General features: G+C 47.6%; 1 protein-coding gene across 1 annotated transcript; it reads left to right on the top strand.

Annotated features, from left to right (window-relative positions):
- The first annotated feature begins 1,709 nt into the window (after positions 1 to 1,709).
- LOC126665545 (uncharacterized) lies at positions 1,710 to 5,017 on the top strand. The gene is made up of 5 exons (XM_056104909.1): positions 1,710 to 1,783; positions 1,977 to 2,122; positions 2,375 to 3,451; positions 3,609 to 4,207; positions 4,299 to 5,017. The coding sequence occupies exons 1-5, from the start codon at positions 1,710 to 1,712 to the stop codon at positions 4,974 to 4,976; spliced, it is 2,574 nt and encodes an 857-aa protein (XP_055960884.1). The 3' UTR covers positions 4,977 to 5,017.
- The last annotated feature ends 7,282 nt before the right edge of the window (positions 5,018 to 12,299 follow it).

Raw genomic sequence — 12,299 nt, 5'->3', positions numbered from 1 at the left:
CGTGAAAGAGGATTTGCTCCTCATCTGAGGAGCAGAAGCTTTTCGGAAAAACGAGGAGCTCTGCTCCTTAGTTAGGAGCCGGAAAACTTTTTTTTTTTCAAAAAAATACGAATTTAAAAAAATGTAAAAACTATTATAAAATTCTTATATTTTTAAATATTATTAATAAAATAAATAAAGTTTCAAATTAAATTATTAATTTGAAAGTTTTATATGTTAATTTAAAAGTTTATATGTTAATTTTAAAAAATTGAAAATTTTAAGCACCATTTTAACCTTTTTTTTTGTTAAAACCACTTCGAAAAGAAAACCACTATCTGAAACCGGAGAGTGTATCTCACTCCCTGAGGTGAGAGTGGGGAGGGGTATTTTTGAGCTGAAATACACAAGTTCCGGGTATAAATGATTCTATTTTCTATCTTTAGATTTTTTTAATACTTTGACACAAGTTCAAGGATGAAAGTGATTCTTTGTCCATTGTTTTAATTACAATAATTTACATTTGATAAATTAAACCTATTCAAAATAAATTAAATTAAACTATGATTAATAATATTAATGATTTAATTAAGAATTTTAATTAAGAATTAAACTAAAGTATTAAAGTAAGTTTCCTTTACAAATCAAATTAAAATAAATTGAAGTTGATCCACTTTTTTTATTCAATTGTTTTTTTTATAATAATTAACATTTAATAAATTAAACATGTTCAAAATTAATTTAGAAGACACCTCATTAAAAACTCAAAATACCCTGATAAATCACCAAACTGAATCCGAGCTGTAGTGACCTGCACAACACAAGCAGACAGAGGTCAGAAAGAACTCCGGTGGGGGTCACCGGACGTTCACTCCGACGCTCAAGTAAGATTTTAAGTAGAGGAAGAAGAAGAAGAGAAAAGAGAGTGCTTAGAGTAGAGAAAAAGAAAATTACCTAGGGTTTGTCCTTAAACCCTCTATTTATAGTTAGGGTTTAAGGACAAACCTGCCTTGCTGGCAGGCTGTGAGCCCAGTGGTCCCAGAATTCGGTTATGCTCACGTGGGAGAATATCCCTGCAGGTGGCGCGATTTGTTAGGTGTGTCAGAGGGAACATTCCTCACGCACCTGTCAGAAGATCTTCTGTGGTCCCAGGATCCGGTACACGAGTGAGCGCTTCTGGGCAGGACCTCGGAGCCCGGTCGAGCCTTGAGGCCCGGATATCTTGGGAGTCAAGTTATCATGGTTCCTGTATCTGAGAATGTCTCGGAGCTCGGGCCAGATGGTTCGGTCTTTCGGGTTTACGACCTCGGAGCTCGGCCTAGGTTTGAGTCAAGTACGACTCGGAGCTCGGATAGAATTCTGAGTCCGACCTCATCAAGCGTAATTGTCTCGGATGATGTTTGGATTCCCATCGATCCGGTGACCCCCCAAGTCATGTGCTCTATGATTTCCAGAAGGTCGGACATTGTTACCAGGTCGGTGAAATGCTTGACTTAGTGATGCTCATTCCTGGCGAGGTTGCTTCGCCCCTGCTAGATGTGCTACGTTATCACTAGTCCCCCCCCAGTGTGTCGGATATTTATGTCCGAGGTGGTAGTGTCCTCCGAGGTCTCCAGTCACGTGAGTGGTGGTTTGGTTGTCCTAGTATTGATCAATGCTGACACCAAGCTGCTTGTCAGAAGGGGTAGCTGGTGGGATGTGAAGGAACCTGTCCTTTCGAGTTGATGCGCATGACAGCTGTTAGGGATGGGTCTCCTGAGTGGCGGTTGTGTTTTCGTGCCCCTTTCATCCACGTGTCTAGAGGGTATTGCTAGTGCAGTTTCCTAGGAGACGTTTTAAATGGGAAGAGAGAGAAAAATTAAAGGCGTGTCCTTTCAATTTCCCTCTCTTTTCCAAGTATAAATTGCATTTTCAAAAACAGATTAAACTTTTCATCTTCGTCTCTCTCGTTTTCTTTCTGCGCTAAGAGGAAACCTGTGTGCTTTGATTTTTCTCAGTCTTCTTCGTGTTTCTGAGTGTGAAGGTTTTCTGTTTTTCTCTTTGGCGAAGGATTTTCTAGTGGTTCTGAAGCTTTCTGTTTCCAGTGCTGTCTGCGCCCAAGGAGTTTCCATTGTTCTTCAAAGGTTTTCTGCTTCACATACAAGTAAGTTTTCTTGTTGAATTTGTAATTTTTGTATCTGTGGTGACTTGAATTTTGTGTTTGTTCGTTCCTTGCTTGCTGCGGAGATTTTTCTAGTGATTGATACTTGTTTTTGCCTCTGTGTTTGTGTAGTGTTTGAAAATTCCTTTTGTTTCCTAGAATTCATTCTTTTGCTTTGTTTCGTGGCCGTTGCTCACTGTGATTTTATTATTTTTTGTTGTTCCTGTGTGGTTTGTTTGGGGTCTGGATTTCCAGATTTTGGGGATTTAGGGTTATGTCCTCTGTTTGGGAAGCGTTTCTCCAGTAATCTGGAGGTTTCGTTTGACGTTCTTCATGTTCTGATGGATTCACCCCCTAGGAAACTCTCATTGATCCATAGTTTTAGTTTTTCCTTCGTTCATTTTGTTTATTTAGTGAGACTTGCCTCATCTGAGCTTGTTTCCTTGTCTTTAGGCATGTCGGGTGAGTCATCAGGTCGTGAAGAGGGGATGGGGTATGATGACCATGACGCGGGCACAGACGAGCCGTCAACTGAATTTTATGTAGTACGCCCTCCGGGCAATGAGGCTCCCGAGGTGGAAGAGGTGGGGACCTCTATACCTGAACCTTCCCGTAAGGGAAAGGAAAAGAAAAAGGCTGGGAACGATAAGCCCGAGGACCGGGATATAAAAACATCGCGGTGTACGTTGGGTTTTTTGAGGGCTGTGCGAGCAGCTTTCGGCATCCCAAAGGAGTACGAGCTATCGGTGATCCCTAAGGGGAAGAGGTTGAACGATGTTCCTCCCGAGAATACTATCATGCTTACTCTGGAGCATCTACAGTCAGGGATTCGTTTTCCCATTTCCGAGCAGTACCAGAGGTTAAGCGATTATTTCGAAGTGCCTTTATCGCAGATTCACCCTAACGGTGTGCGGCACTACTCCTGTTTCTTGAAGCTGTGTCAGCAAAACGGAGTTACGGACAGCATGCGACTCTTCTGCTGCATGTATCTGATGTCGTTGAAGGACCAAAGTCACTTTGCTTACCTGCGATTTCGGGGTGAGAGGAAAGATGTGCCCGGGGGGCTGGTCTCGGGGATAACCGACTCTTTGAGGGATTTCAAAGAGGATTATTTTCAGATTTCTCATCCTACGGCTTTCCAAGGGATGGTGACTACCTGGGTCACCAAATGCTACAAACCTTTGAAGTGGTTTCATATCCCTGGTCCTATGGAGCGAGATGACATGTACAAGCTCCGGGATGCTGCTCCTGCTGGGGAGAAGGCTCATGCTGATGATCTGAGCCCCAAAGTTCCTTTTGACTATTGGAAGAGCTCGGCTCCAGCTAGTGCCGGTTTGTCTTGCTTGTTTTTATTAGTTTGGTGTTTGTCTTAGCACGTTGTCTTGTTTGGTACTTTGCTTGCTGTGTTGTGCTTGCACTTTGTCTTGTTCTTGTTTGTTTTTGCTTTGTTTTTTTGTTTTTGACTCATTGTGCCTTTGTGTTATTGCAGTGAACAGTCTGGATCCTGCTAAACTTGCTGGGAAGAAGCGCAAGAGGCCTGCTACCCGAGCTTCTACCTTGGTGCCTCCAGCTGTTCCCCGGGCAGCGGCTGATGCGGCCTCGGGGCCTCGGCCAACAAAGGCGAGTACCGCGGCCCCTGAGGGGGGTATTCACGTGGTTCCCCTACGGGTCCAACTGCCTAGTGGTGTCGATATCCCCCCCACTGCTGAGCCAGTAGGAGGGAACATTCCTTTCGTGGACCTGGGATCTGCCGAGACTGTGGTGGGGCCGCGAGAGGCTGAGGAGGTCCCCCGGGAGGCGGCTCCTGGGGTGGGTGGTTCCGGTGCTCAGACCTCCCACTTCCAGATGCCGGATTTGCCGGACGTTTCGTCGGACTCCAGCACCGCTGCTTCCGGGCCCGATGGTATTACTCGGGCGCGCTTTGCTGAGTGGGTCGGCCAGCATAACCCCGGGGTCCGGGTATCAATTCATGAACTGCCCATAGCGGGGGACATTGCTCGGGTGACGACTCTGCCCGAGGACGAGGCTTATTATAAAACTTATAAGCCCGAGAACTTGCTGGCCACCGTTTCTGCTCTCTGTATCCAGGTAAGAAAAATTTTGTTTAAATATTGCTTGGCTTGTCTTTTTGTTTTACTTGATTCATTTCTCTTGTCCAAACAACTGTGTTTTCTTTTAGGCGGCTCAGATGTCGTACCGAGCTGATCGGAATGCCAGCCAGAATGAAGATGACCTCCTACTGGCCAAGAGGCTTTTACTTGCGGAGGCTGCCAAGGTCCGGGATGCTGAAAAGAGGGCTGGTGAAGCCGAGAGAAGGGCCTCGGAGGCCGAGAAGAGAGCTTCGGATGGTGCTTCTCTGGTGGCCAAATTAGAGGACAAGCTGAGGAGTTCCGAGGATCGTCGGGCCGAGGATTTGGACATGCTGGAGAAGCTAAGAGGGGAAAATAGCCGGCTTGAGAATGAGCATTCTGCGGCTAAGGATGATTTTGCCAAGCAACTGTCCGCCTTGACGACTCGGAATGAGTTGGCGTCTAAAGGTCTCCGAGAAACCGTGGCCGATCAAAAGAAAAAATTAACTGAGATGACCAAGCGGGCCGAGGATGCAGAGGCCGAGGTGGCCAAGGGAGTTGCCCGGGAGGAAGGCCTGTATGAGGATTTCCGGCGGATGCTGTACATCGGGGAGGTTCAAGTTGGCGAGTTCGTGAAAGGCCGGTTTGGAGCCGACGTCGATGTTTCGGACTTCAAGCTAGACGTGTTGGAGCTGCATCGCCGAGCTAAAGAGCTGCCCGAGGATTATGATGTTCCAGCCGATATTGAGGATTATTTGGCTGATGACCAAGACCAAGGCCCGAACTAATGCCGATGTTTTTGTAATTTTCGAACAATTTGGTTTTTTTGTTTTGTAGTTTTGAACAATTTTTCTCTGTCTTGTAAATTTTGGGATTGTTTGAGCTTTGAGCTCTTTTTACCAGTTTGAATATTTTCTTTCGTATATACTTGCTTTTCCTGAATGACTTTTCCCTTTATTTTGTAGTGTTGAGCTCCGAGCTCCTTTGTTATACTTTGAATATTTTTTCAAAGTTCGATTACTTTGGCCTTTGTATATCTTGTTTTTTGCTTGCCGGTTTGCCTGTTATCTTTCTGAATGAAGTTTTTCATTGTTAACTTAGCTTAGCTGCCGAGCTGGTTCCAGTTGTGTAAATTTTCTAGTTTCTACGTTGTTTCTATACATGGGCTCTTGACTTAGACGTGGGATAAAAAATGCTAGGATAGGTTCTTGGTTATTCATAGACCAAGTTTAAGCAAGTTGCTCGACGTGGATAGCCTATTGTCTTGGGATGATCCGGGATTGTCATAGCTCGGGGTCGAGAATTGCTCGTAGTACGTAGGTGGCATACAGCCCGTGGGTGGCACACAGCCCGTAGATGGCACATAGCCCGTGGCTGGCACATAGCCCGTAGATGGCGCATAGCCCGCTGGTGGCACATAGCCCGTGGATGGCACATGGCCCGTGGATGGCACATAGCCCGTGGATGGCACATAGCCCGTGGATGGCACATAGCCCGCTGGTGGCACATAGCCCGTGGATGGCACATAGCCCGTGGATGGCACATAGCCCGCTGGTGGCACATAGCCCGTAGATGGCACATAGCCCGTAGATGGCACATAGCCCGTAGATGGCACATAGCCCGTAGATGGCACATAGCCCGCTGGTGGCACATAGCCCGTGGATTTTTTACCGAGTAAAGTGCTCGGGTTTTGAAAAAGACATGAATTCTTTTTAATCTTTTTTATTCATTGAGGGGAAAAACTTATGTTTGAGTTTTACAAAAGCCTAACTCAAACATAAGTGAAAAAACCCCTAGGTACCTCGAAAATGAAAACAAGTAACTACTGATAGTATTTCCGAAGAACCTGGGAGTTCCAAGTTCTCGGGAGCACCCTGCCCGACATGTGTGCTATTTTATAAGCTCCGGCTCGTCCGACCTCCGTGACCCGATAGGGGCCTTCCCAGTTAGGTTCGAGCTTTCCCACTCCCGCATTTCCCTTAGCAATGTCTGCCCGTCGTAGGACCAGATCGCCGACTTGGAAACTCAAGGGTTTAACTCTCTTGTTATGATACTTAGCCATTCTTTGCTTGTATGCTTCGATTCTTAGCGCTGCCTGTTCTCTTCGCTCTTCCAGCAGGTCTAAGCATAATTTCTGTTCTTCCTCGTTCTTAGCCTCATCGAAGAACTGGACCCTTAGAGTTGGCATCCCGATTTCCACCGGTATCATGGCCTCGCACCCATATGTTAGAGAAAACGGGGTGTCTCCTGTGCCTGCCCTTGGCGTGGTTCTGTAAGCCCAAACGACCTTCGGTAGCTCTTCCAGCCACTGTCTATCGAACTCCCCTAGCCTGGCCTTGAGCCCTTTTAGGATCGTCCGGTTGGTCACCTCGGTCATCCCATTGCTCTGCGGGTGAACTACTGACGTGAAGCGCAGGTCAATGTGCAAGTCGTTGCAAAATTCCTTGAAGGCTCGGCAGTTGAACTGCTTTCCGTTATCAGTTACCAACGCTCTGGGTATACCGAAACGACACACAATTTGTCTCCAGAAGAAATCCCGAATCCGAGCTTCCGTGATGGTGCTCACTGCCTCTACCTCGAGCCACTTAGTAAAGTGATCTACTGCCACTATCAAGAACTTTTTCTGCCCCGTGGTTGGCGTGAAAGGCCCCAGGATGTCAATTCCCCACGTTGCAAATGGCCAAGGACTTGTAATAGGACACTGCTCTGTAGTAGGAGCATGTCGGATATTCTGGTGTCTCTGGCAGTTCTCACACTTCTTTACTATCTCCTCTGCTTGCTTAACCATCAGGGGCCAGTAGTAGCCCTGCAACACTGCTTTCTTAGCCAACATGCGAGGAGCTATGTGTGCTCCGCAAATACCCTCATGTATCTCTCTCAACACATACTCTCCTTCCTCCGCTGTCAAGCATCTCGACCACGGGTGGGTGAATGACTTTCTGTACAAGACTCCGTCGAGGAACGCGTAGTACGGAGCTTGTCGCAAGATTTTGTAGGCTTTATCTCTGTCTTCTGGCAGAGTTCCATCCATCAGGTAGTGGGCTATACCTTGCATCCAGTTTTCCAAAGGCTGAGTTAGAAAAATGGTTTCATAGTTGTCGATACTGGAATGCTCTTGAACAGAGAAATGGACTCCTGGTATCTTTTCGTTCACTGTTGCTGCTTTGGCCAAAACATCGGCCTCTTGATTTTCCAAACGAGGAACTTGCTCTATTACCCATTTTCCTCCGAGCTCCTGAATCTTGTTTAAGAAGAACTTGACTCTGTCTACGTATCTCCTCATTTCCGAATCCCGAGCTTCAAAAGTACCCAGAGTTTGACAAACGACTAACTGAGAATCACTCCTTATCGTTACGTGTTCGGCTTTGACCACGTTTACCATTCTCAATCCGATCAACAGAGCCTCATATTCCGCGGCATTGTTGGATGCCGGGAAATCAAATTTTACCGAGCTTCGGAGTGTGACTCCGTGAGGGCCTTTCAAGACTACGCCTGCCCCCGATCCATCCAGATTTGATGCCCCGTCGACTTCTAAGACCCACCGTAGAAGTTGTTCATCAGGTTCTTCGGGTTGGTCGCTTGCAGTGGTCTCAGCTATGAAATCTGCCAATACTTGTGCTTTCAGAGCCGGTCTTGGTTCGTACCGGATGTCATATCCTCCCAACTGGACCGACCAGCTGACCAGCCGTCCGGACATCTCTGGCCTCTGCAGCGCCTTTCTCAGAGGTTGGTTCGTACGTACTACAATGATGTGAGCCTCGAAATATCTCCTTAGTTTTTCCGCCGCCACCTTCAATGCCAAAGCAAATTTCTCAATTTTTGGGTATCTGACCTCTGGGCCTTTCAAGACCCTGCTGAGATAATAAACCGGGGTTTGCAGACCCTTATCCTCCTTCACCAGGACTGCCGCTGCTGTCTCGTCATTCACCGAGAGATACAAGTATAAGATTTCCCCAGGCTCGGGTCTACCCAGCACCGGGGGTGTGCTGAGGTAAACCTTCAGCTCTTCGAAAGCTGCGTTACACTCCTCTGTCCACTTGAAATTCTTTGTATTTTTCAGGATTTTGAAAAATGGCAAACATCGTTTGGCCGAGCAACTCATGAATCTGCCCAACGCCGTTACTCTCCCGTTCAACTTTTGTACCTCTTTTACTGAGCTGGGTGCTTTCATGCTCATTACCGCCTCGATTTTTTCCGGGTTGGCCTCAATGCCTTTCTCCGAGATGAGATGCCCTAGAAATTTCCCCGAGCGTACTGCGAAAACGCACTTTTCCGGGTTCAGCTTAAGGTTAAAACCTTTCAGCTTTTCGAAAGTTTCTGCCAGATCTTCTGCATGTTCCTCGATCCCTTTAGATTTCACGACTATGTCATCCACATAAACCTCGACATTTTTGCCCAGTTGATCTTTAAAAACATGATTCATGAGTCTTTGGTAAGTTGCCCCAGCATTTTTCAAACCAAAAGGCATCTTCTTGTAACAATAGGTCCCCAGATCCGTTGTGAAAGCTGTTTTTTCTTCGTCATCTTTACTCATCGGGATCTGGTGATATCCCTGAGAAGCATCTAGAAACGCATAGACCGCAAATCCGCACGTCGCGTCCACCAGTTGGTCAATGTTTGGCAGAGGAAAACTGTCCTTTGGGCAGGCATTGTTTAGATCAGTGAAATCTATACAAAGCCTCCATCTACCGTTGGACTTCTTGATCAAGACTACGTTAGCCAGCCATTCAGGGTAGTCCACTTTCCTGATGAACCCGGCTTTCAAGAGCTTCTCCACTTCATCTCGGATGGCAATCTGTTTCTCTAGAGAGAAAGTTCTTTTCTTTTGCTTGACAGGCTTGCATTTCGCATCCACATTCAACTTGTGCGAGATGATCTTAGGGTCTACCCCCCCAATATCCTCTGGCTTGTTGGTGAACTCCTCCACGTACTGTTTTATCCGAGCTATGATAGCCTCCCGGTGCTCGTCTGGCCAATCTACCCCCAGCTTTACATACATCTCGGATCCCTCTGTAAGTTCAATCGTTTCTAAGTTTTCTCGGGGTTTCTGAGCTTTTTTCTCTCTGATGAGCAGCTCGGGTGTATCGATGTTCATCGTTTCCACCGTGCTGCCCATAGTGGCCATGTAACATTGCCTAGATAGGGTTTGGTTTCCCCTGATAGTTATGACCTCGTTTTCCACTGGGATTTTCATCATCAAGTAACGAATGCTAGTCACTGCACCTGTGCTATACAACATAGGTCTACCAAGAATACCATTATAAGCAAGAGGCATGTCAACTATCATGAACAGTGAACGTACCTTCCGTGTTGGTTCCGCCAGGATTCCCTCTGTTCCGTCCTCCTGAGGTATTTCGATGCCGAGCTCTAGATCCAGCTCGACCATGCCTTCTGGGGTAACCGGAGCTCCCCCCAGCCCCAGGAGAGGAATGTTCACAGGCTTGAGGTCAGTCTTGGATCCTCCCATCGTCAAAAAGACTGACAGAGTCAACAAGTTAACCGAGCTTCCGTCGTCTACCAGCAATCGTTTTACCCATTTCGATCCAATGATGGCGGATACGATCAAAGCGTCTTCATGAGGAAAATCTACTCCTTTCGCATCCTCTGGCCCGAAAACAATGTTAGGCCATGGCGTCCCGGTAGATACCGACATGACCATCTTTTGCTTTTTCTTTCTGCGCTTGCGACCATATTCGGACTCTGAGGCTCCTCCCGAGATTGTGTTAATTACCCCCGTGACTTGTGTTTTCTTTGATGGGGATTGGGCCTCCCTACTCCCCCCGGGCTCCGACCTGACCGAGTTGACCCTCGTATTTCCTCGGTCTTGGCCCTCCTTGGCCACAACAAAATGTTGTAATCGCCCCTGGCAGACCAACTTGTCTATTTCACTTCGCAAACGTCCGCACTCCTCTGTTTCGTGGCCATAACCATCATGAAAATCACAGAACTTGGATCGGTCTCCATCTTTCACTAGCCTCGGCGGGTAACGAATCTCTTCGTTGTTGTGCTTGATCCAGGATAGAATTTGTTCCCTCGGAGTATTGAGTGGTACATACTGTCTCGGTACTCCTGCTCGATCTACATATCCTTCCGTTCCTCCTCCAATACTGAAACTTGGCTTAGCACCAGGCCCCGTACTTGGCGGACTGGTTTGAGCATTGAATGGTTTGTTACCTCTGTACCCCGAAGTCTCGTTCAGAGGTCGGTACCGATCTTGGTTACGGTTAGATCCCTGAGTATTCTGCGTTTTACTGGGAACCGGGCTAGCCGTCCCGTAAGACTTCCTCTGCCTTTCCTCGTCAAGATTGATATAATTCCAAGCCCTGTCCATCAACTCGGTGTAAGTGTCAACCGGGTTGGTGATCAGGCTGTCTCGGAAGACTTGCATGCTGGTGTTATCTTTCATAGCATCGATGGCGGTATCATCGTTCAAATCTTCTATCATGATTGCCTCGGCATTGAACCGAGCAATGTAAGTTTTTAAACTTTCTCCCGGTTTTTGAAAGCACTTCTTCAAATCACTGGATCTTTTCTTTCGTTCGATGCTCGGGGCAAAATGAGTTTTGAAAGCCATAGCAAGCTCCCTGAAACTAGTAATAGAGCCCTCCTTGAGGTTCTGGTACCACTTTTGCGCCGCATCGCTCAACGTCGAGGGGAACACTTTGCACACTGTTGCGTCCGAGACACTTTGAACTCCCATGGCAACCTGAAAACAACTTAAATGAGTCATCGGGTCGGATTTACCGTTATATCTGTCAATGGGCGGATATTTAAACTTATCTGGAAATGGGTCATCCCATATAGCCTTTGATAAAGGGCTAGCAATGCCACAAGTAGTAAAAGGTCGAGACTCTGCCTTGTGCCCTTTGTGCCTATCCAGCTCGGCCTGGACCAGACGAGTGACCTCGTCATGCAAAGTTTTCTGATGCTGAGATGCTGCACCCGAGCTGTGAACACTCTCTGCCCCGTTTCTCCTGACCGGTGGGACTCCTGCCCTCGCGGTCCGCAGAGGATCTGCCTCCGGGTCTGGGTCTCCCCTCCCCAAACCAGCGTCACCGCGCTGTGTCCCCGGTGGTAGATTCTCGTCTTGCACCCCCTCCCTTCGAGGAGGAGGAGGATCATTCCGACCTTCGTCTCTCGGAAAAGGGCGATCATGCCGACCTTCGTCTCTCGGCAGATTAGTGTCACGATGATCTTCGCCTCTGGGTGCTTGATGCTCTGTGGGACCCCTAGGTCTGGGTCGTGGGTGATCGCTCCGACCTTCTTCTCTCGGAAGACGACCATCCTGAAACTCAGAAGCTCGGGGCGGCGGGGCCACAGGGGTGGCCGAGGGATTGTAACTTGGGTAATACTGGGACATGACTGCAAAGTGCATCTGCTGCGCCTGGTGCAGCTGGCGAGCCATGTATTCTAAATATTCTTGAGCTTGTAAGACCGCCGGAGGTATATCCTGCCCAGAAGTTGTTCCCGTTCCCGTAGCCACCAGTGTAGCGTCTACTGGGAAGTTGAGTTGCGTGGGAGACAAGGTATTGTGGAGGAAACTCTGAGGCACGGTGGTTCCTGGGGTTGATAAGTGGGTGTGACTTGGATCTGAAGCAAAAGGGTTCGCCCTTGGATAGTTTTCCAACCCATATAAAGGCACAAATCCAGCTCCACTGCCGGAGGCCCTGGATCCTCCCACCTGAGCATTCGCCGGAGGAGTTAAGCCAGTGATCACAGAGGTCCGACCACTAGCAGAGACTCCACCAACCAAGTTAGCGTCGGCAACCGTAGTTCCCAGAGGATCTACCCTGTCCAAAACAGGATCATCAGCCATTGTTTCTCGTCAAGATCTGATCAGCAACGTCAAGAGAACCAGAGTAGAACAAGGGAATACAAAACGTTTCCCACAGACGGCGCCAAGTGATAAATCACCAAACTGAATCCGAGCTGTAGTGACCTGCACAACACAAGCAGACAGAGGTCAGAAAGAACTCCGGTGGGGGTCACCGGACGTTCACTCCGACGCTCAAGTAAGATTTTAAGTAGAGGAAGAAGAAGAAGAGAAAAGAGAGTGCTTAGAGTAGAGAAAAAGAAAATTACCTAGGGTTTGTCCTTAAACCCTCTATTTA

Source organism: Mercurialis annua, linkage group LG1-X (assembly GCF_937616625.2).
Source record: "Mercurialis annua linkage group LG1-X, ddMerAnnu1.2, whole genome shotgun sequence".
Lineage (NCBI taxonomy): Eukaryota > Viridiplantae > Streptophyta > Magnoliopsida > Malpighiales > Euphorbiaceae > Mercurialis > Mercurialis annua.
Note: the sequence above shows the minus strand (reverse complement) of the source record. Positions and strands in the feature narration are given on the sequence as shown.